The sequence below is a fragment of the Lotus japonicus genome, chromosome 3 (assembly GCF_012489685.1).
Source record: "Lotus japonicus ecotype B-129 chromosome 3, LjGifu_v1.2".
NCBI classification, from domain to species: Eukaryota; Viridiplantae; Streptophyta; class Magnoliopsida; order Fabales; family Fabaceae; genus Lotus; species Lotus japonicus.
The window spans coordinates 72,847,756-72,872,463 of record NC_080043.1 but is presented as its reverse complement, the minus strand read 5'-3'; the positions used below and the strand labels follow the sequence as shown (position 1 = coordinate 72,872,463).

The 24,708-nt window shown below is 41.4% G+C and overlaps 1 protein-coding gene across 1 annotated transcript; it reads left to right on the top strand.

Moving 5' to 3' along the window:
• The first annotated feature begins 17,036 nt into the window (after window positions 1–17,036).
• LOC130744679 (uncharacterized) lies at window positions 17,037–19,262 on the top strand. The gene is made up of 3 exons (XM_057596844.1): window positions 17,037–17,070; window positions 17,807–18,456; window positions 18,903–19,262. Exons 1-3 carry the CDS (start codon window positions 17,037–17,039, stop codon window positions 19,260–19,262), a joined length of 1,044 nt encoding a protein of 347 aa, XP_057452827.1.
• The last annotated feature ends 5,446 nt before the right edge of the window (window positions 19,263–24,708 follow it).

Here is a 24,708-nt window from a genome sequence, read left to right as displayed (position 1 = left end):
CTAGTTATCTAATGTGGGACTTCTTACTCACACTTGTGTTCCCAACAATCTCCCCTCAAGTGTGAGTCCATCTCAAGCGGAAACCTCAAAATATTTACACCGTTATTGACGGGACATGCCGCCTAGCCACGATTGATGGGAAGTCTTTCGACACAAGGAGTCTTCACAATGATCATATTAACCATCGGCTTTGATACTACTTTTGGGCCGCAAGAGGATAAAACACCGGGGGATCATCATATTAGGATAGCAAGAGCAATCTACAAGTGGATTGGACACCACATCTTTCACCCAAAATTTTAAGACATTGGTTGTATGGGTCCTCTCACTTATAAAGTGTCCACCACTCTTCTAGTCATCTAATGTGGGACTTCTTACTCGCACTTAAATTCCCAATAAAGCCAAATTCCTAACCATATGAATTAATATCAATTCTTTAGAATAAAAACTGAATGCGAAAATGCACTTGAATTCATTGATAACTGTTTGCAAGATGAATTACAAGTTTGTATGGTGGTACTAATGAGGGCTGATCTTCTAGATTATCAATGTATTAAGTGTCCAAATGTTCTCTAGAAGGGGGAAGAAATACATTTCCATGACATTTCAATCCCTTATTTATAGACTTAATTTGTGATAATTTCAATTTATCCTATTAGCAAATTTAAATACCACCTCTGCCCCTACAAATCTATATACTTATAAAAAGAAAATCATTATCCACAAGAAATTAACACATGACATTCCAAGATTGAGTTTCCTCCCACCTCTTTCTCTGGCTGACAAGTGTCACAGCCAGAGAGACTTTCACAAATTAATTATACAAACTGATTTCCCTATAATTTTGATTCTTTGTCCCCTAATAAATGCAAAAATTATAAAGGTGTTATGCATAAAACTGATTTCGCTTCATTTTATGCTTTTAATGTGCAGCCAAATTTAAAGGTGGACATTAAATAATTTACTGAAGTCAATTATGCCATTTCGGTGATTAAAAATCATTAAATTAAATTTCTTTTTCGAACATATTTTAAAAAATAAATTATTATCACTTTATCACGCACAAACTTAAAAGTAGATAGTTGTTTTGAAACGGGGTAGTATTAAATATGCTAAAAAAATATGTGTGTAGGAAATGCGTGTAAATTAATCAACAATAAAAAGAAGAGCAGTGCTATTGAGCACGAGAGGATTGTGCACGAGAGTGCACGAGCATCATTTAGTGGCGGTTTCAAACCGCCACTAATTTTCGGTGCTAGAAAAAAAACACAAATTGTAACAATGCTGGCGGTTTAAAACCGCCACTAATATTGGGTGCCTGAAAAAACGGCAAGTGTTATAAGTTTTTGGCGGTTTGAAACCGCCAGAAACTGTCTCGTGCACATTTCACGAAAAACTTGTCGTGCCCTTTAGCATTTTCCTAAAAAGAAACATCCTAACATCAATTATTCTTTGACTAAGGAAAAAACCGTCATTACGAAACATAAGTTAAAATAACACCATAAAGTCTACAACCCAAAATCATCAATGCTTTGTCCCTATTAACTCAACCTTAACAACCTTTGAGGCAATGTCATTGAACGTAAATCCCCTTCGAGCAGGTCATGTTCATCACAAAAAAATTTCCATCCACTTCCGAACTTCGCATTCTGATTTTTCCTTCCTCGAGCCAGAATTTTGCAAGGAATGTTTTTTCCCCAATGTCCATGAAGCATGACCTTTCTAAGACGAAATTTAGCGATGAATTTGCCAATATTCGCAGGAATAGTCTACAAATGTGTATTAGGGAGAGAAAAAAAAACAGTTAAAACAACCAAGTGTTAACACCAAAATTTTACAGAACTAAGTATTAGGGAAAACATAGTGTTAGAATTCGAATTATGACTTGTAAGAGCTTTTAGTAATTTCGACCATGCAATACATGTACTGGTTGTTAGTCACATTAATTTTCATAACATTGTCACTTGGTTTCTTTCGATGATGAAAGTTTTAAGAGTAATGATATATACACAACTCATTTTTTAAACACTTCATTTCCACCTCTTTTTATTTTTATCTCTCTCCTCTTATCATCTATCACATCTCATACTTTCTCTTTCTTACTTTTTCCTTTCTTCCTATCTCTCTTCATTCCACCTCTCTCCACCTCAAAGAGAAGTGTGAATGAAACATTATTGAAGTTTTAATGGTGCTATTGGTAACAAATAAAAATATGGCCGAAGTGTTGGATAGTGGCATTCGAATATGATTTTTCGATGAACACCTTAGGAAAGATTGTGATTTGATCTCATGTGAAAACAATATATATTAGATTGCAACTTTATATGATACTAAGGGAAAGGTTCGACTAAATTGGTGGTTTGGTTTGAGGAACAAGATTGTAGAAATTGTAATGTTAGAGCTCGAAGACAAAGCAGAATGTCGAAGAATACCACTCATTTCGACAGTAAAGTTACAGCCAAAGTGAAAGTCACGGAGAAGCAGTTACTACAAGTTATTATACTTCATTGTTAATTATGCCAAGTGTATGGCTGTTTACGCTGAATTTTGGTAAACAAATATCATCTTAGTTCGACTAAAGGAAGTTTAGATTCAGGGTCCTTTTGGGAAAACGCCTTGCCAAAGTGTTGTGTGTGAGTGAGTGTTTTTTCGACAACAGCAAACAATTCAGGTGAAACTAGATTTCATTAAACATGGGTCAATTACAAAGAAGTCAAATAAATCAAAGTAACATGAAAACTACGCGAAACGTAGAATTTCGACAAGAAACTGCACAAAGGGACTGGAAATTGACAAGCTGAAAGGTAAGAAAACTAAAATGCTGGTTCTGCAACGTACTCCTCCATCATCACGTCTTGCTCCTTGAGTCTCATTGATGCGGACGTTAGAGCTTTCTGGTGAATTTTTCAGAGTTTGAGTTGGGAACCCTTTTTTCTGAATTAGATTTTCCTATTTATAGAGCTCCATGTCCCGCGTGTCCTTGGCGGTTTTCTTCCTTGTTGGACGGGTTAGTGGGTTTGATTCCCCACGATCTGATGCTTGCTCCGGAAGTTCCATGCGTAGTGGTGGGAGTCGTGTTCTTCAACTGCCTCAACCGTTTCTTGGCTACGTTTTCGACCAACGTGGTGAGACTCTGACTTGGTCAATGTAGCACGTGTTCCATGTGCTTGTCTTTAACAGCAATTACTAGTGTCGAATTCGGCTGCCTCCTTAACTTGCTGCATTTTCCTTTTCCTTTCTTTGGTCAGAATTCGACTACCTTGGGGCTTTGGGCCGAATGCATTTTTTCTTTCTTGGGCCAAAATATTGGGCCAACAGATGCCCCCCAAAAATGTTGATTCTCGACTACCAGACCTTGGAGGGATCAAGCATTTTTTGCTCGTGCATTTCGATGGAGCTTGACGGCTGTTCGCGACTTTTCACTTTCTGATTTCAAGTCCCATCAGAGATCCTATCGTTTGACTTTTGCTCCAATCAGAAGCCTTGACGTCTGACTTCGTCTGTCGTCTACCGTCTCTATTCTAGGGTAATCATGGCCCTTTTCTAGCCTTTATGTTAGGGTTTGCGGTTATATAATAAAATAACCGTTGGATTTCAAAAATTTTATGCACCATCTTATAATGTGGCTTCGCGTCCGACCCTTCATTTGCCTATAAGTACGCCATTGTTGGCCCTCTGCAAGTTTTACCGTTTTTCAAACACTCAAGCTTTCAAACACTCAAGCTTTTGCCTGATTCTGCTTGTGATCATCTTCAATCGTTTGGTTTCTGCTTTCCTGGTGTATTCTCTGAACATCTCTATGGCTTCTAGTTCTGACAACGTCATCCCTTTGGCCGCTGCATGTGAGATGAATGAGGCCAAACGCACTCCTATTCCAGACCCGCCGTATGAAGTGGAGAAACGGGCTATCTGGAAATCCCAGGTATTTATTCCTATTTCTGTAAATGGCAATTTACGTGCCATTTTAGGCCCTTTGAAGAAGGCAAAGAAGGGCAGGCCTAACAGCCTCCCTGAGGGTTACGAGCATTTTCACCCCAGCATTCGTGGGGATGAGCTTATTCTTGCATTTCAACCTTCTTACCGCTTCCCTTTTCTGAAAGACCCCAAAAGGACTTTCAGGTCTGCGCCTCCTAACCCAACTGCTGGTGAAGGAGCCTATCTGAAATGGCTCGACAGGGTGGAGGCCAGTAAGTCTGGGCATTGGAAAGTCACTGGAATTTTCGACCTCATTCAGTTGTCGAGGTCGCCGATTTCTTACAATCCTGCTATGCTTTTGAGTTCTCTTTTCTTCTGGGAGCGGTCTACCAATAGCTTTCATGTCCCCTTTGGGATGCTTTCTCCCACTCTTCTTGATGTTGCTGCGATTACTGGCCTTTGGGTGGTGGGTGATGATTACCATTCTTCTGCTGCTCCCACCAACCCTATTGCCATTCCGACAGATAATATTGCTTTTAGTAAGTTTATTAAAGATCACTATGTCGAGAATGGTGAAGTCTCCGATGCTGAGCATGTCGCGTTTCTGCTGTATTGGCTTTCTGCTTATGTGTTCTGCACCAAATCCTTGAGGATTCCGGCTAAAATCCTTCCTTTGGCCAACCTGTTACATGAGGGTCGAATTATCGCCATGGCCAGGCTCGTACTCGGCAATCTCTACCAAATGATCAATGAAGCGATAGCTGATATTCGAGATCCTAAGGTTGCGTCTTTGAATGCAGCTGGTCCTTTCTGGCTCCTTCAGCTTTGGATGAATGCGGTTTTCGAACCATTTCTTCCAGCCAAGAACCCTCCTCCTGTGGTGTCTAACACAAGGATCGATGCTTTCAGGCTTGAAGCCCTTACTCCTCCTTATGATGCCTCCACATTCGAGCTTGACTTTAAGAAGTACTTCACCATGTTTTTCGAGCTGAAACGTTTCCGCTCGAGCTTTGCGCCGTATCACAAATCTTTCTATGGCCCTCGGTGGCTAAGGAATTCATACCCTAATCTTCCTGGTTCAGAGAACCTTTCTCAGCACCAAGTCGAGCTTTGGCAGACTATATTATCTCCCAAGGTGTTGACCATCAACTTTGCCAGTAATGATTTCACTCTTTGCGGTTACAATCCTCAGCTTGTGTCTCGACAGTTTGGGCTGAGCCAAGATTTGCCCAATACTTTGTTTGACAAATCCCTCATCCTCTATCCCGGTACCATCACCAAACGTAGTGTTTTCGACACTACCATTGGCTACTACAACGAGGAGGAGCTACTTGGTCTTAGTCCTTTCACTTTTACTCCATCCTTTTACGTCACCCAGGCGTTCAAGGCGTGGTGGTCTGCTTATTGGCATGATATTTCGACGCCAATTGAAGATTTCTTCCAGCGCATAACAAACATTTTTCTTTTGCAGAGGCAGGCCCCAAAGAAAACCAAAGGTATGCATACATCTGAGATCAACGCTTTTCAACAATTCTTCGGTGTAGTATACTTTCCGGGTCCTCGACTTCAGGAAATGGTTGCCAAAGCAGCCCAAGTTCTAAGGCGAATGTGGGAAGCTAAAGCCAAGAAAACCCGATTGAGCCTTCCCTCTGATGAGGATGGTCTTTCTTTCATTATTCGAAAAACAGGCTTTAGGTTCCCACCACTGCCTACTTGTAAGTATGCTTTGGCTTTTCCGGTTGTGCTTCCTACGTGGGTTGATCATGTAAGTATCAAAAATTTTTACCACAGTGCACTGCCCCCTCGGAAGCGGGTGACCTGGACCAAGCGTTACCTATGGAATTATCCTCTCCATGTGCCGGTTGAAATCTTCAACCACATATCGATAAGAACGCTTATTGGTCAAGGTAATCATTTCGACCTGGCATCTTTGCGATATTTATGGCTTAATTTTCCTTTGTTTTCCTTTTGTAGCTGAACCAATTCCTCGACCGACCCCTCAGGCTTCTCCTCGGGTGGCTTCTGCGACTGTCGAAGTGGAGGATGATGATGATGATGTTGCCTTGGCTGATAAGCTCAAGATTCCTAAGGTAATACTGAACCTTGTGAAACTTTGACCTTTACTCGACGTGTATATCTTTGTGATCATTTGCTTTTGTTTCAGAGTCGAAAACGAGGGGCCACCCCTACTACTTCTGCGAGCCAAAAAAGGGCTAAAGGCGCTGGTGAACCTTCCGCGGGAAATCCCTCCCCGGCTAAATCAGCCAGTCAACGTGAGGAAGTGCAGCAAGGTGATGATCAAGGCGTTGATGAGCAGGCTTCTAACCCACTGCTTCAAGGTACTGCACCAATTCCTGTCGAGATGGCTCAAGCCAAGAAGACCTCCGGGAAAAGGTCCAGTCGTAAATCTGGCAGCTCCTCTTCCCACCATTCCAAGAGTTCAACCAGTTCCAGTCCCCTTAGAGCATCTGGCCCTAAGGTAAATCATTAGTTCACATCTTGTCTCACTTCGCTTTCTTTTCCTCTTTCTCAATCATTTTTACTTTTATTCTTCAGAGGGTTGACATGTCTAAAATGGCTGTACCTCGAGCCACGTGGTTTTCTTCTAAACCCTCACCAGTTGCCCTATCTAGCTCTTCGAGCAGTTTAGAGTCCTCTAGCTCGAGTTTAGACTCTACTGAGTCAGACCCTGTGTGGGACAAACTGACATTCTATTTTAACTCGAAACCAATTGCTTGGCAACATCCTGGTTGTGAACCCTATTATACCAAAGAATGTCGAGATAACCTTTCTAATTTTCCTCCACAGGATATGCAGAACATGCCTTCCCCTGCTCGTGAAGAGAATGCACCACATGATGAGGTGTAGGGTAGTGAGGGTCCAATCATTCAGCCTGACCAAGTGATTGGCGTAATGCCCCCACCCAAGGCTAATGTTCTGGCCTCCACTCATTCTGAACCTTCTCCTCGACAGCTTCAAACTTCTCCCCAACAGCCTCAACCTTCTCCTCAGCAATTTCGACAAGGTGCCCAAGCCGCTTTGCTTTCTCCTCATGCTAAGGGAGGCTCAGCTTCTTCTAAGACAGCTGCCTCTTCCCATACTTCTGGTGAGAGGCTCAGTGCTCTTCTAGTCGAGGATCCTCTCTCCATTTTCCAAAGCTTCTTTGATGGTACTCTGAATCTCGAGTCTACGCCACGCCAAGCTGAAACTACTGAGACTGCTCAGTCTGGTGGAGTGGTCGATGATAGCCGGATTGAGGAGGCTTTGGTCAAGTTAAAAGGGCTGGTCTTCGATGCGGGCTTTGTCGACGGGGTTTGAGCTAACCCTTGATTAGGCCAGGAGGTTAAAGAGCTGCTTGCCTTCCTATTGGGCCAAAGACTTGACCAAATTCGAGCAGATGCTCTCGTTGAGCGTCAGACTCTCTTGGTCGATATCTTGGCTACACTTGACAAGGCCATTGCGGTGGAACAACTCATTGAGACTAAGCAGGCACAAGTGGCTTCCAACACCAATGGACTCTTGCCTTCGAAGGATGAAATTCTGAAGCTGACTGTCAGGAAAGCTCTTATAGCAGATGAGTTGTCAAGTGTTGATGCTCGACTGAACGAGCTTCAAAGGGAGGTGGCAAGGCTCGAGAAGCAGAAGGCGATGCTGATTGATGAAGGCCCAGCTGTGAATTCCCGGCTGAATACTCTGGCTGCCGAGTGCACAAATGTGATGTTGTCGACATCGCAACTTTCTAAAGAGGTTGCAGCGGAGCGGCGCGTGAAGCAAAGCTTGGATTCTAGGATTGCTTCAAGTCGAGGATTTAGGCTTCATAATTGTTGTTTTATTGTAATGGCCATGGATCTATTGTGGCCTTTGTTGCCAATTTTGTAACAATCATTCCTGTAACTCTGTTCGACTTCTGATTAATGAATGAATTTGTATTGGCAATGCTCGACATGCTTTATTTCTTGATTTGCATTTTATTGTCGATTCAGTCTTTATTACGTTACTTCCTGCATTGCATTGCCAAGTTTCACACCATCTAACTTGGCAACCTTTCATCTTCTAAGTTTCCTTGGAAACCACGATACTTTATAACGCTTTCTATCACGTTCTTGTTCAACGACTTAAGAACTTCCTCCACTTGTGGTGGTGGCTGACGTGGCTTGCCGTGTTTGGCTGACGCTTTGGTAACTGCATGCTTGCATTAATGCGACTGTTTGCTATATCCCTATTATAAATGGGGCCGTTTTTTACTCGTCTTTCACCAGTAACTCTTCTTCCTTCCATTCTCATCTTTTTCCTGCAATCTAAGAACCTTTCACTCTTAACCATGGATAGCAGAATCATTCTTCATCATATCAGGGACCTGGCTTTCCGGGATGACCTTTTTCAGAACCTGTATGATTCCTCTGCTGGCCTTGATGAGCTTTTAGGGCTCATTGATCAACTGCTTCATAGGCCAATCATCGCGCGCGTCAGAATTCCTCTTCAGGAATTCCAGGGGCTTCTCTTGGAAGCCAAGCCTCTATTTGAATAGTTCCGGGAGCTTTCAGTAATGGTGTTCTTTCAAGAACACCAAATAGATGAGTGGAGGGAGAAATTCGATTTTCTCCAGGCCTCTTTGGATCAACAAGATCCAGAAGGTCTCGTTCGATTAGCCGTCGAGATATCTACAGCCTCCCTTGAAGACCTGGTTGCTCGTCAGAAGAAGGCTCGACTTGAGGGCCAGATGGTGGCGCTGGTGGATCGATTAGCACCCATGCAAGCTAGATATGACGGATACAGAGCCATTTTTCCTTTTTAGGCTTCTAGTTTTATTTGTATTTTGCCATACCTATAATGTTTTTTCTGATCAATGAATGTGATTTGGCAATTTTGACGCTTATGTTTCATTCGATTTTAAGTTCGTGCAACATTGGCTTATATGCTTTTAAATACTTGCCATTTATCGTAACACATTGGCGCTGATTGCTCAATTCCTTAATTACGTAAGCATTATTGGGTAACGTTTTCTCGACTGTAAATGGCCCTTCCCAATTGGGGGTCCATTTCCCATAAGCTCTATCCTTTTTATCCATCGGGAGAATAACTTTCCACACGTAATCACCTGTAATAAAAGATCGATCTTTAACCTTTTTATTGTATGCTTTAGCTATGCGATCCTTTTGCCTCGTTAAAACGTCCAGTGCCAAGAGCCTTTCTTCGTCGAGGTTAACCATTTCATCTAGCATCATATTCCAGTAAACTTCACTTGGAATTTCCTCTTGTCTTTGAATTCGACACGATTGCAAATATACTTCTGCGGGCAGCACGGCTTCTTGGCCATAGGCCAGTCGAAAAGGCGTTGTTCCAGTCGCTTCCCTTGGTGAATTCCTGTAAGCCCACAAGACTTGGCTTAAAGATTCATGCCAACTTTTTGGTTTTCGACCCACATGCTTTTTGATTAAGCTTATTATAATTTTATTAGCCGCCTCTACTTGGCTGTTTGCCTGAGCGTAGTAAGGGGTCAAGGTTAAGAGTTTGATCCCCCAGGATTCTGCAAAAGCTGCCACTTTGCGTCCCACAAATACTGTGCCTTGGTCCGTCGTAATTGACTCTGGTAATCCAAATCGATACACAATATGGTTTTGTATAAACTCGATCACCGTTTCCTGTGTTACGCTCTGTAATGGAGTGGCTTCGACCCATTTAGTGAAGTAATCGACTGCCACAATGATATACTTGTGCTGCCTTGATGAGGCTGGGTGAATTTCGCCAATTAAGTCTATTGCCCACCCCCTAAAAGGCCATGGCTTGATAATGGAGTGCAATTCGTTGGCTGGCACGTGCTGGATTCCTGAATGTTTTTGACAATCTTGACAACCTTTTGCATACTCAATGCAATCCTTCATGATAGTTGGCCAATACAAACCTTGCCTAAATAGGATCCATTTCATTTTTGCCCCTGCTTGATGAGCACCACACAGGCCGTCATGAACAGCTGATACAGCTATAAATGCGTCGTCCTCGCTTAAGCATTTCAACAATGTGCTGTTGACGTTCTTTTTGAACAACTCGTTGCCTAAAATGGTGTAACTTAGAGCCCTGTACTTAACTTTTCTATCAGTTGACCCTACTGGGTTCTGCAGGTACTCGATAATTGGCTTTCTCCAATCGTTGGAGGTTAGATTATCAATACACATAATGTCGAGATCCGATGGGCTTAGCTTTTCCTTGATCTTAATTAGCTCTGTCAGCTTTAGTTTATCTACCATATACCCAGAAGCAATCTGCGCCAATTCATTGGCTTCTTGGTTCTCTATTCTAGGAACATGACCTATTCCAACCTCATTGAATTTAGCCAACAAATTATTTGCTTTTACATAATATTTGGCTAGATGCTCGCTAACGCACTTGTATTCTTTGGTAAGCTGCTTTACCACCAACTCAGAATCTCCTTTTATGACAACGTTCTTTGCCCCCAGAGCTAGCAAGATCTCGAGGCCTGATATCAGTGCCTCATACTCGACTTCATTGTTCGAGCAATTGCCCTTGATCCTAAATTTGAACTTAGTGGGGATGCCTTGCGGGGACATGATGAACATCCCGATTCCAGTTCCATTTTTATGGCTGGAACCGTCGAAGTATAATTTCCAAGGCTGTATGCCCACGTAAGTTACGATTTCTTTAGGCACAGTGTGATCTGCTAAGAAATCAGCAACCGCTTGCCCCTTAATTGCTTTTAATGGGGCATAAGTTAATGAATATTCGGTTAGGGCCAAAGCCCATTTACCAATTCGACTATGCAAGATTGGTTTGGATAACATGTGCTTTATTATATCATAATGAGAAAAAACCATTACATCGATTGGCTTTATATAATATTTCAACTTTACACAAGAGAAGTACAGGCATAAACACAATTTCTCGATCATAGTGTATCGAGTTTCTGCGCCATTTAACACCCTACTCAAGTAAAATATGGCTCTTTCGTTGCCATCTTCATCTTCCTGAGCCAGCATACTTCCAATGGTTTCATCTGTGGCAGAAATATACAGCTTCATTGGCCTCCCCTTGATGGGTGGTACCATTACAGGTGGATTGGACAGGTACTTTTTGAGTTCATCGAATGCCTTTTGGTGCTCTGCTTCCCAGCGGAACACATCTTCCTTCTTTAGTCGAAGAAGCGAGGAAAAGGACTTGGTCTTCTCACTAAGGTTGGTAATGAATCTCCTCAGGAAGTTAATCTTTCCTAATAGTGATTGCAGTTGCTTCTTGCTGGTTGGAGGACTTGTGTCGAGAATGGCTTTAGCTTTATTTTTGTTGATCTCGATACCCTTTTTATGCACCACAAAACCCAAAAAGTCACCTGCAATAATACCAAAGGCACATTTAAGGGGGTTCATTTTCAAGCCATATTTTCTCATCCTCTCAAAGGATTTTCTTAGATGCAATAAATGGTCATCCCTCGATGGGGATTTTACCACAATATCATCGATGTACACCTGCATGAAAGTTTCAATAAAATCATGAAAGATGGTATTCATTACCCTTTGGTAGGTCGCGCCAGCGTTTTTCAACCCAAATGGCATGACTACCCACTCATATGTCCCCAAGGCACCTGGACATCGAAAAGCCGTCTTCGACACATCCTCTTCTGCTATGAAGATTTGGTTGTAACCTGAATAACCATCCAACAAGCTTAAGTATTCGTGACCCGCAGCTGAATCCACCATCATCTCGGCAATGGGCATGTGATACTCGTCTTTTGGAGTGGCAGCATTAAGATCTCGAAAGTCAATACAAACTCTCATCTTTCCATTCTTCTTGATCACTGGGACCACGTCGGCTAACCAATCCACATAGCGAGCTGTTCTGATGAATTTGCACCTGAGGAGCCTTTTTATTTCTTCCTTGATTTTTACCAATACATCTGGATGCAACCTCCTGGGTAATTGCTTGACCGGTTTTTTGTCTTCTTTGATGGGCAACTGCAACTCTACCAGTTCTCGACTAAGCCCTGGCATTTCATCATAATCCCAAGCGAAACAGTCTTTGAATTCTCTGAGTAATTTCACCATCCTATCCTTTAACTCTGGGTCAATAAGAGCACTGATGTATGTTGGCTTCTTTTCTGAGCCATCACCCAAGTCCACTTCTTCCAAAGGGTCATGTGCCTCCATTTTCTTGGAAACGTCGATCAGTGGCTTCTCGAAACCCAATGGGCTGTCATCATAGATGCAATCCAGCCTTAAATTGCAGAGATCTTCAAATTCCTCGACACTCTGCTCGTCTTCTTTCAAACGCATGTTATCCTTATTCGTTGTTGCCTCATTCTGAAGTGTCGTTTCGACGGGTAGAATTGAGACATTGTCAACTTCATCAATAGCCATTTCTTTGGCCGTTCTTGCGGCCTCTAAGGCCGTTCTTATTTTGTTCTCGGCTGCGTAAGCCGAAATTCGAGCTATGCTCGAATTAATCATCTTTAACACTGGTTTGCCACTCAGTAGTGGCATCTTTTTCTTCATCGCTGTGCCATCCACTCATGGCATCAGGTTTGCAAGCTTCATTAAGGTTTAGCCCTCGGATGGGGTCCAACGTCACCGAGTATTCTGAATATGGATTGAAATATTGATTGGCCACTGTGTCCAAAGGAGCAATTGTGGCTAAACTTTTCTCGAAATTCTTCTTACCAACATAGCCTGTTTCTGCTAAATAGTAGCTTTGATCTGCTTGTACATTTTCGACGACTCCATCAGCCTTCCAAATAGATATACGTTGGTGCAAAGTCGAGGGAACTGCCCCCACGCCATGAATCCATTCTCTTCCCAGCAGCAAATTGTAATTGGCCTTTGAAGGAACCACAATGAACAAAGTGGAGCGGGCCACCGTTCCTACGGTTACATTCAGCATGATTGCCCCCAGAGAAGAACCTGTCTTTCCTTCATAATCAGAAAGTACCATATCATGTGGGATTAGGTCTGCTTCAGTTTTACCCAGCTTTTTGAGCATAAACCCAGGCATCAAGTTGATTGCAGCTCCTCCGTCGACAAGGACCTTATTAACCCCTTTCTCCTCGACTTTGGCCCAAACAAATAATGGTTTCAAATGGCCTTTCATCTGCTCGGTTGGCCTTTGGAAAATAGCTCTCTCATTTTCGACGGATCCTCTCTGCATCACATAATAACACAAGGGGTTGTCATCCGGTTCTTCTTCGACATAGTAATCCTCTTCACTTTCTGTAACCTCTGATATTCTGTCGAATTCAGCAGGTAGGATAGACACTATGCAGATGATGTTGAGGTCTTCTCCATCGCTGTCATCGAAGTCTTCGAGCATATCTTCATCCTCATCTTCGACAGCCTCTTTCCCCTTTTCCTTGGCTGGGTTTGGTGGTGCAGTTGTTCCTTGTTTAATGGCGTGGTCTAACTGATTGATAATCGACGCCACACTAGGTTCATTACGAGGGTTATCTTCTGGCTTTATGTCCCATAGTGAACGGAACTTACCACCTCTTTCCCTTTCAGCTTTCCTTTTCCTCAGAAAACGTCTGAACTGAGTCCTGGTCATTTGCTCAGGAGCATAGTAGTTCCCAGAGTCATAGGAGTAGCTTCGCGACACACGGGAATTGTTGATGTAAGAGGATCCTTGGCCCAAGTCGATTTTCTGCCACTTTTGGTGTTGTTTTGGCCTTGGGGGCGCTGGCCTGAACCATTGATTTTTTGGCAACCCAGCATCAGGGACGTAAGTCTTGTCTTTACTCCTCGATTTCTGGCCTTTATGGTCATCGAGTTCCTGGCCTCTCTCAACCCACTCCTCATGGGGATATTTCAACCTCCTAGACACAGGCATTTTGTTCTGGTAATGTCTCTTCATTTCAGAATCTTGGTAGGCTTTGGCTGCAGATTTGTCGAAAACGGCGCTGCATCGAGGGCACAACATGACTTCTTTCTCGCCATCTTTGCTCCGGGACAAAAACTCAACAAGAGTTTCTCCGGCCTTGGGGTAAACCTTCTCTAGGCTCACCTCTTTCTCGACCTCTGGTTCTTCGACAGCAATGTTTTCCTCCTTTGCCTCCCCAAGTGTCAAGCCCAAATCTAGCTTCTCAGAAATGTCGACCATGCCAATGTAGAAAGGTTCCACATAGTTGGCTTCAGCTACCTGCAACGGATCAGAGTCAATCTTCATTTGGCTTTTCGCTTTTTCATCATACTTGAGTCTTCCTGAATCCAATGCTCCCTGCACAAGATCCCTGAAACGAACACACTGTGAGGTCCAATGACCAAAAAAGTTATGATATTTGCAATATTTCTTCCCTTTCCTTTGCTCAGAAGAAGGAAGTTTTTGGTCTTTAGGGACCACAAGCAAACCATCAGATACAAGTATATCATAAATTGCATCACATTTGGTCACATCAAAAGTAAAAGTTTTCACAGCAGGAATCGTGTTCTTGGGGTTTTCCTCCCCAAGTTTGTTTTCATATGGTTTCAATGCTTTACAAACATAAGGATCGTCTGGCTGAAGTTCAGCCAGATTAACATCATTTACGTCAACCTCTGTAGGGACTTCTCGATAGACACATGGACTTTGACACACTGGGTCAGTGTCTATGTACGCTACTTTTTCCTTCTTTGGCCACTTAGTGGTCTTGGCCCTTTCCTCGGATTTTTCAGCCTTTAATAATTCGATGTGCCTCACTCTGTCTGCGAGTAGGGACATATCTCGAATATATTGAGTATCGATTTTCTTCCTAATAGAATACTCTAGACCACCAGCGGCTAAGACAACTAGCTCGTGTTCAGGGACATGAGTGAAACATCGAGATTTAAGCATCCTAAACCTGTTTAGATAATCATCAATGGACTCTGCTGGCTTTCTTTTGACACTAGCCAAATCTTTCAAACTCACTTTGCACTCTCCCCTAAAGAATTGTTCATGGAAAATTCTTTCCAACTAGGCCCATGTATGGACTGACCTAGGAGCGAGGCTAGCGAACCAGGTAAATGCATTCTTAGTTAAAGAACTCGGGAAGTACTTCATTTTCAAATTTTCATTTATGGCTAAGTTCCCTGCTTCGATTTGGTACCTGGCTATGTGTTCTACAGTAGACTCTCCTGAATCCCCGGAGAACTTAGTGAATTTGGGGACCTTCCAGCCTCGAGGAAGCTCTTATTCGAGAACTTCCTCTGTAAAGGCCGACACAAAATGAGGTCTATTCGCGAAACCCACGTTGAAGCCATGTTGGTTCAACAATTGTTCCACTACAGCAGCAACATTTTGTTGCCCCCCAGCGTTCTGGTGTCGAATTCTTTCTAGCCTACCATCAGCGTGTTCTTCCCTGTTTACCATATACACATTTTGCAATGGTGGCTGCACTGCCTCGTTTCCCCCAAACAAAGGGTTTGCCCCCATATCTTGGCGTTGTGGCGCTTGATAGCGCACAGGGGCAGGGACGTGGTTAGGCAATGGGATTTGGTTAATCCCATGTGCTGGTTGAATTTCGACTGGTGCCCCCAGGGCTGTAGCCAAACGATCCATTTGACGTGCCAAGTGCTGATTATTGGCATTATTGTTTTGGAGCATAGGGTTAATTATTTCGCCTATCTGACGAGATAGCATGTTAACCATTTCATGGTTACTATCATCGACTTGCTGCCTAATGGCTTGAAGTGAACCAGTGTTCATACCTGTAGACAAATAAATTTGTGAACTAGACCCAGAAATAGGGCCAGGAGGACTAACTCGACTACTCCCTAAGTTCAACATTGTTCCATTTGCCCCAAAGGGGGGTATGTTGAATGGGGGAACATTCTCAGGGAACGTCGAATACGTGCCTTGTATGCCTTGCATCACAGATATAGGCATACCATAAGGCATGTCTCCTCTTGTAACCGTTGGAACAAGTTGTGCCTGCACTGATGTAGATACAGGCATTTCTGCAACTGCAGAAATTGCCACGTTCTGGGTTGGCATGGTGGTGCCAGGCCCCATCCCAGTAGACACTTCTTCATTACCGCTGCTTCCCCCGGGACTGCCCTGATTGCCCACGTTAGACCCTTGGGGGGAAGTTCTTCCTCGATTGCTTGCCATACTCACAGTCTTACCACTTCTCAGGTACATATAACACGTAAATCACAAGTAAAGCAAGTAACAAATACCAGGTAACATGCAATACAATACACACACAAAACGCTTCTGTAAAACTTAGTTTTCACAAAAACAGTCCCACCAGGTGTGCCAATTTGTTTACGCTGAATTTTGGTAAACAAATATCCTCTTAGTTCGACTAAAGGAAGTTTAGATTCAGGGTCCTTTTGGGAAAACGCCTTGCCAAAGTGTTGTGTGTGAGTGAGTGTTTTTTCGACAACAGCAAACAATTCAGGTGAAACTAGATTTCATTAAACATGGGTCAATTACAAAGAAGTCAAATAAATCAAAGTAACATGAAAACTACGCGAAACGTAGAATTTCGACAAGAAACTGCACAAAGGGACTGGAAATTGACAAGCTGAAAGGTAAGAAAACTAAAATGCTGGTTCTGCAACGTACTCCTCCATCATCACGTCTTGCTCCTTGAGTCTCATTGATGCGGACGTTAGAGCTTTCTGGTGAATTTTTCAGAGTTTGAGTTGGGAACCCTTTTTTCTGAATTAGATTTTCCTATTTATAGAGCTCCATGTCCCGCGTGTCCTTGGCGGTTTTCTTCCTTGTTGGACGGGTTAGTGGGTCTGATTCCCCACGATCTGATGCTTGCTCCGGAAGTTCCATGCGTAGTGGTGGGAGTCGTGTTCTTCAACTGCCTCAACCGTTTCTTGGCTACGTTTTCGACCAACGTGGTGAGACTCTGACTTGGTCAATGTAGCACGTGTTCCATGTGCTTGTCTTTAGCAGCAATTACTAGTGTCGAATTCGGCTGCCTCCTTAACTTGGTGCATTTTCCTTTTCATTTCTTTGGTCTGAATTCGACTACCTTGGGGCTTTGGGCCGAATGCATTTTTTCTTTCTTGGGCCAACAATGGCTCTAATATAGGAAGTTTTTTTTCTGATTTAGTATTATCCATAGGATTAAAATAGTAGTTTCATTCCAAGTTCTATAAATAGAACTTCTGTTTGTAAAATAATCAGATTTCACACATTTAGACTCTTAGACTATGAAAGCCAACAAGTCAATCACACAGACAAATGGTAATTAGGAGATCATGAGCATGATTGTGGGGTAATCTCATCTACTTTGCATTATAATTTGTACTGTTTCATCTTTTGTTTCTCTTTTCTTCCTATTATTTGTCTTTTATTTGTTTCAATCTTTTTAATATCTGCAAACGTTTAGTACATGACTAAATTTTGTGAGGAACTTTATCTTGTTCTTTATGAAATGTCAAAAATCCAGAATTGACCCTTAAAACGTTTTCACCAAAGAACCCAAGAGGACTCGAATCCAGTCCCCAGATTGATCCTTGGATTCTCTATTTGTTTTACCAAAATTTGGTGTAAACACCAAGTAAAACATGTTAACCTATATTAAAAAAAATAAATGTAGACTTACCATTTGACTACCACTAGCTTGATAGTAGGTTAGATCTACAACGAAATACGGGATAGAACTATCCCCGTTGAAAACAACAATCATTTTTAATTTACTTAAGACACTGCTTAATGTTTAGATTTATGTTTCTTCTATTTCTTTTAAAACAATCAAAATTCATTCTATCATGCTTTAGTAAATTAATACTAATACACGCATAGCTCATATTCCATAATTAACAAGTTAAATAATTTTCATATTTATCACTGAATGAAACCATTAATTTACCACCCACAAATGCATTTGTTTAAACATAATAAAACCACTTAATAAACTTTACCAATTTGTCTTGGTAATGAAATTGAAATTAACTATTATATTTGTGCTTTCATTCAGATCTGCATATAGATGATGAAGAATTAAAGAACCTATGTTTGATAGAGATTGAAAAGTTTCTTCAAGAAAATGGAAGGTCACTGAAGGAATTTCCATGTTTGCCATATCCTAAATTTACTGAAGCGTATAATTTTGAAAATAGATTCGTTGCAGATGAGTTGAATTACAATAAAGATGAAATGCTTAAGATTCATGAAGAATTGGTTTGTTGCCTTACTTTAGAGCAAGATGGAGTTTATAAAAATGTTTTGAATGTTGTATTATCTGATAATGGGGGATTCTTTTTTCTATATGGTTTTGGAGGAACTGAAAAAACATATGTTTGGAACACCTTATCTGCTGCTTTGCGTTCAAGGGGCTTTATTGTGTTAAATGTCGCATCCAGCGGAATAGCATCGCTGTTGTTACCCGGAGGTAGAACTGCTCATTCCAGGTTCTCTATTCTTATTTCAATAAATGAAATATCAACCTGTAATCTTCGTCAAGGTTCCCCAAAAGCTGAATCATTGAAAAAAGCAAGCCTAATTATTTGGGATGAAGCACCTATGTTGAACAAACATTGCTTTGAAGCTTTGGACAGATCTCTAAATGACATTATGAAGACTAGATCTACTTATGGTTATGACATTCCATTCGGAGGGAAAGTTGTGGTACTAGGAGGCGACTTTAGACAAATACTCCCAGTTATTTCCAAAGGAAGTCGTTCGGAGATTGTGGGTTCTGCTATCAATTCTTCATATCTATGGAAGCATTGCAAGGTAATGAAATTGACTGTTAATATGAGATTGCAAAATGCTAACTCATCTTCTTCATCAACAGAAATAAAAGAGTTTGATGATTGGTTGCTTCAAGTGGGAGACGGAACAATTACAACCATTGATGAAGCCGAATCACTCATTGAGACTCCTCCAGATCTTCTTATTGAACCGTGTAAGGATCCCTTACTTGAAATAGTAAATTTTTCATATCCGAAACTTTTGTTTAATTTGGAAAATATTCATTCTTCCAAGAAAGAGCAATCCTTGCACCAACACTTGAAAGTGTAGAGGAAATCAACAACTTTATGTTAGCTATGATTCCTGGTGAGGAAACATAGTATTTGAGTTGTGATACTTCACGCAGGTCCGATGAAGATTCGGGTGTCAATGCGGAATGGTTTACATCTGAATTCTTAAATGATTACAAATGTTCCGGAATTCCAAAGCATCAAATTAAACTAAAAGTCGGTGTCCCTATCATGCTCATTCGAAACATTGATCAAGTTGCAGGGTTGTGTAATGGCACTCGAATGATAGTCAACGTTTTAACAAAATATATAATTGTTGCTACTGTTCTAAACGGAAACACGATGGGAGAAACAACCTTTATTCCAAGGATGAGCTTAACTCCATCTAATGCTGACATTCGATTCAAATTCCAGCGCAGACAATTCCCTGTTACTTTTGTTTTGCAATGACTATAAATAAAAGTCAGGGACAATCTTTATCTCATGTTGGACTGTATTTTCCAAGGTCTGTCTTTACTCATGGGCAATTATATGTTGCACTATCAAGAGTTAAATCTAGAAAAGGTTTGAAGATACTAATCCTAGATGACCAATGAGTAGTTTCTAACACTACCCGCAACGTTGTCTTTCAAGAAGTCTTTGAAAATATTTGATATGTAAGTGTTATTTTTTGCTACAGTTTTGTTGGGTTAAGATTTTTTTAAATACCAAATCTGATATGTCTTTGTTTAAATTGTTGACAGTATAAATAAATGTCAAGCAGCTTATTGGACATCTAACTTAAAGGATAATTTTGTTGCTATAAAGTTTGTTATTAATTTTCAAATGATATATCAAGTTCATCTTTGTATTGCTTACTAATTATTACTCTGATATCTACTTTTTTCATTGTAGGTTATGTTGCTCAAATATTGAACTGGTAGCAAAATTCAACTTCAAGTCTGAAGTCATTATCACTGAACATGGACATCAAGTTCTATTAAGCGATCATGCTATTGACATTTTTGTGATTTTTTAATTTGTTTGTTTTTGCATCGCATTTCGTAAAAACTTGGATTTATAATATTGTTCATGTGTTGACATCAGTAGGCCATACAACGAATTCTATTTAACATTTTTAAGTTGGTCTATTCACATACATGTTTGAACCTATTCTCTGTTATTTGATATTCTACAGATATATTTACAGAATAAACTTAATCGTCGTGCAACGCACGGGTGAAAATGACTAGTTTATTTCTATGAGAATTATACTCTTTAATCCTAATAAACATTTGTTTTTGAAAATATCATGATATATTGTACGGTTCAGCATTTTCCTCTTTTCAGGTTATAGCTACCCGAATCAAAGGCCCAATATACTGAGGAGGACACCAAGGGCATTTACAACTTTTTTTTTTGGGTCGAATGACATTTACACCTTAACTGAACACAAAACGAAGAAACGTGGATTAATTATTTGGATAATAAATATTTGAGTAATATCAGTTTTATTAAAACATACGAAATTGGAGATGACTACTAATTTAAAAATGAATTTTTAAAATCATTATGATGCTTTTTTTGGGCCAATGGATGATATTTTCATTGATAACGGGCCAAAGCTCGGCCAAACCCAGCCAGACAAAGGGACAATAAAGTAGAGATGTGGTCTGGTATGGGCTGATCAATATGTATATTACTTAGGCTGACCGAATCATGTATTAAATGGGCCGGGTAACCCATGATCCAGCCGGATCAAAACCCAACTATAAATAAAGAAGGACCGCCCAAGCGGCAGGGATCCTATCATTTCACGCATTTTACTCACTTTGTTTACTCTCGCTTGCTCTCGATATTGGTTAGCCTTAGTCTGCGGTTCCATACCGGAACATTGGCGCCCACCGTGGGGCCTTGGATACTTTCCTAGGCTTCGTTTTTCATCGCGATGGTGACTCGATCCGGGGAAAACGGAGAGAGGAATCATGTTCAACAAAATGATGTTCCTCCCGATGTTCTTCAGCGGATCATGGACGATCTCAATGAACTTCGTCAACATAATCAGCAGTTGCAAAATCAACTTACTGATCTTAATCAGACTCAGGGTTTACGAGAGGGCGAACGAAGAATGGCTGAGACGGTGGTGGACTTTCAACCTTTCACAGAGGAAATAGCGAACACTGCCGTCCCAGATAATTTGAAGACGTTGAAGCTTGATTCTTACTATGGCGATTCAGATCCAAAGGACCATTTAGTGTATTTCAACACGAAAATGGTCATTGTAGGCGCATCAGACGCATTGAAGTGCAAAATGTTACCGTCAACTTTTAAGAAATCGGCGATGATTTGGTTTACAACTCTACCGTCAAGGTCAATCGTCAATTTCACAGAATTATCTACAAAATTCTTGTCTCAGTTTTCTACCAGTCGTGCACAAAAAGTGACTCCGGCGACATTATTCAACATTCGGCAGGGAGTAAATGAGACTTTGCAATCTTATATGGGGCGTTTCAATCAACTATCTGTTCATTTGGAGGATAAGATGCCAGAAATTTGCATTGCAGCCTTTGAATTGGGTTTGAGGCCGGGTGGTCTAAACAGTAATTTAAGCAGGAAACCGGTGGAAACAATGGTGCACCTACGCGAAAGGGTTCAAGGATACATTAGGGAGGAGCAAAGTGATCAGATCAAGAATAACCGCCCGAATGCGGTGGTAACTGGGCAGAAACAGCAGTTCGAGGCGAGAAAAGAAGCGGTTACAGATCAATATTCGAAGGGATGGATCGAACGTGGCAACGCAGGGTATAATAATCATAACCGTTATGACGGCCGATTTGATAACCGTTCTAATTTCAAAAATCGTGCTCAACCGTATGGAGTGCGTGGGCCAGGACATTCGATGACGTGGACTCGGAACCAAAATGACCGTGCAGTACCTTTGGCGGTTAATTTGACTGAAGCTTTGCACACGTGTTTGGAGGTGAATGTTATTCGTTTTCCACGGCAGCCAAAGCCATCAACGGGTTACGTGGACAAGAAGAAGTGGTGCGAGTATCATAGGATTTCAGGGCATAATACTGATGACTGTTTTACTTTGAAGAAGGAGATTGATAAATTGATAAAGGCTGGGTATATGAAGCAGCTTGAGGGGCGAAGCAATTCAGATGAAGCAGGAACTTCAACAAGACGAACCGAAGATGGAAAAGAGATTAAGGGTGGTGGTCAAGATAGGCAATCGGATGGAAAAGCAAAGGGGCGAATTCATTCTATTTTTGGTGGATTTCGTGGCGGAGGAATGACTAATTCAGCTCGTAAGAGGTACGTTCACTCCATTAATGTTGTTTACTCTAACGATTGGGGAAGTTGGGCAACCAATCAACCCGATATAACGTTTACTGTGCGAGATTTTGAGGGAGTACAGCCTCACGAAGACGATCCAATTGTTGTAATGCTGAGGATTGCTGATTATGAAATTGAGAGGGTACTTCTGGATCAAGGAAGCTCGGCGGATTTGATTTATGGTGACGCTTTTGAAAAGTTGGGGCTAAATGAATCTGATTTGTTGCCTTATGATGGTTCTTTAGTGGGTTTTTCTGGAGAAAAAGTATTTGTTCGAGGATATGTGGAATTGAAAACTGTCTTTGGAGAAGGGAAGAATGCGGAGGCATTTGCTATTAAGTTTTTGGTAGTAAAGTGTACTTCACCGTACAATGTACTCATTGGGAGGCCATCACTAAACAGATTGGGGGCGATCATTTCTACAAGACATTTAACGGCGAAGTATCCATTGAGCAAAGGAGGAGTTGGAATTTTAAAGGCTGATCAAATGGTTGCTAGAAAGTGTTATTCAGAAAGTTTTAAGCAGTATGGGCACATGGGTAAGAAAGCAGTGAAAGAGGGGCATCGAGTCTATGAGGTGGATTTAGAACAGTCAGAAATTATTTTGGATCCTCGAGAAGGATTCAGTGAGTACAAGATGAAATCATAAGAGGAAACTAAGGCGATCCAAATTGGTGAGCGAAACTTGAAAGTTGGTGTCAATTTAACTACAAGTCAGGAAAACAGGTTGGTAAAATTATTATCTGAGAATATGGATTTGTTTGCATGGAGTGCAAGGGATTTACCAGGAATCGATCCGGAATTTATATGTCACAAATTGGCTTTAAATCCCGGGGTGAAACCTATTGTTCAGTTTAAAAGAAAGATGGGCGAAGAAAAGGCAGAGGCTGTAAAGGTGGAAACAAATAAGTTACTGGAAGCTGGATTCATTAGGGAAGTAAAGTATCCAACTTGGTTGGCGAATGTTGTTATGGTGAAGAAGGCTAATGTCAAGTGGCGAATGTGCACAGATTATACAGATTTGAACAAGCACTGTCCTAAGGATTCTTATCCTTTACCGAATATTGATAAGCTTGTGGATAGGGCATCTGGATTCGGAATGCTTAGCCTCATGGATGCATACTCAGGGTATCATCAAATAAGAATGTATCAGCCTGACGAGGAGAAAACAGCTTTCATGACAAATCAGGCGAACTATTGCTATCAGACTATGCCGTTTGGGCTGAAGAATGCGGGAGCAACATACCAAAGGTTGATGGATAAGGTGTTTGACAAGCAGGTGGGGCGGAACATGGAGATTTATGTAGACGACATGGTGGTCAAGTCAGAGGAAATGGTGGCGCATTGTTCTGATCTCGAAGAAGCTTTTGGCGAACTAAGAAAGCATAACATGAGACTTAATCCGGAAAAGTGTTCGTTTGGAATTCAAAGCGGAAAGTTTTTGGGTTTCATGATCACAAGGAGAGGAATTGAGGCGAACCCTGATAAGTGTAAGGCGATACTCGATATGCAGAGTCCAACCTCAGTTAAAGATGTGCAGAAGTTAACAGGAAGAATAGAAGCTTTGTCCAGGTTTCTTCCGTGTTCTGGGGAAAAATCAGCACCATTTTTTCAATGCTTAAGGAAGAACAAAACTTTTCAGTGGACTGAAGAATGTGAGAGGGCGTTCCAAAGTTTGAAGGATCATTTATCCAAGCCACCAATTTTAGCCAAACCAGTTCCAGGTATTTCATTATCAATGTTTATTTCCATCTCTGATAATGCAGTTAGTTCAGTTTTGTTGCAAGAAAATAAGGATGATATGAGGATCATATATTTTGTGAGTCATGCTCTTCAAGGAGCTGAAGTTAGATACCAAAAAATTGAAAAGGCTGCATTAGCTCTAATCATATCCGCCAGGAAATTAAGACCTTATTTTCAAGGCTTTCCAATTGTGGTAAAAACAGATTTGCCACTTCGCCAAGTTTTGCAAAAGCCTGATCTGGCTGGAAGAATGGTTTCCTGGGCTGTTCAATTGTCAGAATTTGAGATCACTTTTGACAAGAAAGGTCTGGTTAAAGCACAGGTATTGGTGGATTTTGTTAATGAAATGTCTTCCAGTGAGAAAAATATGGAAGTTGGCGAATGGAGTTTGTCTGTAGATGGTTCGTCTAATGTCAAGGGAAGTGGAGCTGGAATAATCTTAGAAGGACCAGGTGGCGTGACAGTTGAGCAGTCACTCAAGTTTGACTTTAAAGCAAGCAATAATCAGGCAGAGTATGAAGCTATAATTGCAGGTTTGAAGTTGGCGATCGAGATGGGGGTCAAGAGCATAATGATTAAAACAGATTCTCAGATAGTTTCCAGGCAAATTCAGGGTGAATATCACGCGAGGACACGCACAGCTGGCTAAGTATTTATTGAAAGCTCAGGGATTGATAAAGCAGATAGGCACAGTGCAGGTCAATTATGTTCCGCGGGAGGAGAATACAAGGGCAGATATTCTATCAAAGTTAGCAAGCACGAAGAAGCCGGGAAATAATAAGTCAGTCATCCAGGAAGTTTTAAGCAGCCCAAGTATCGAAGAAGATGAGACAAT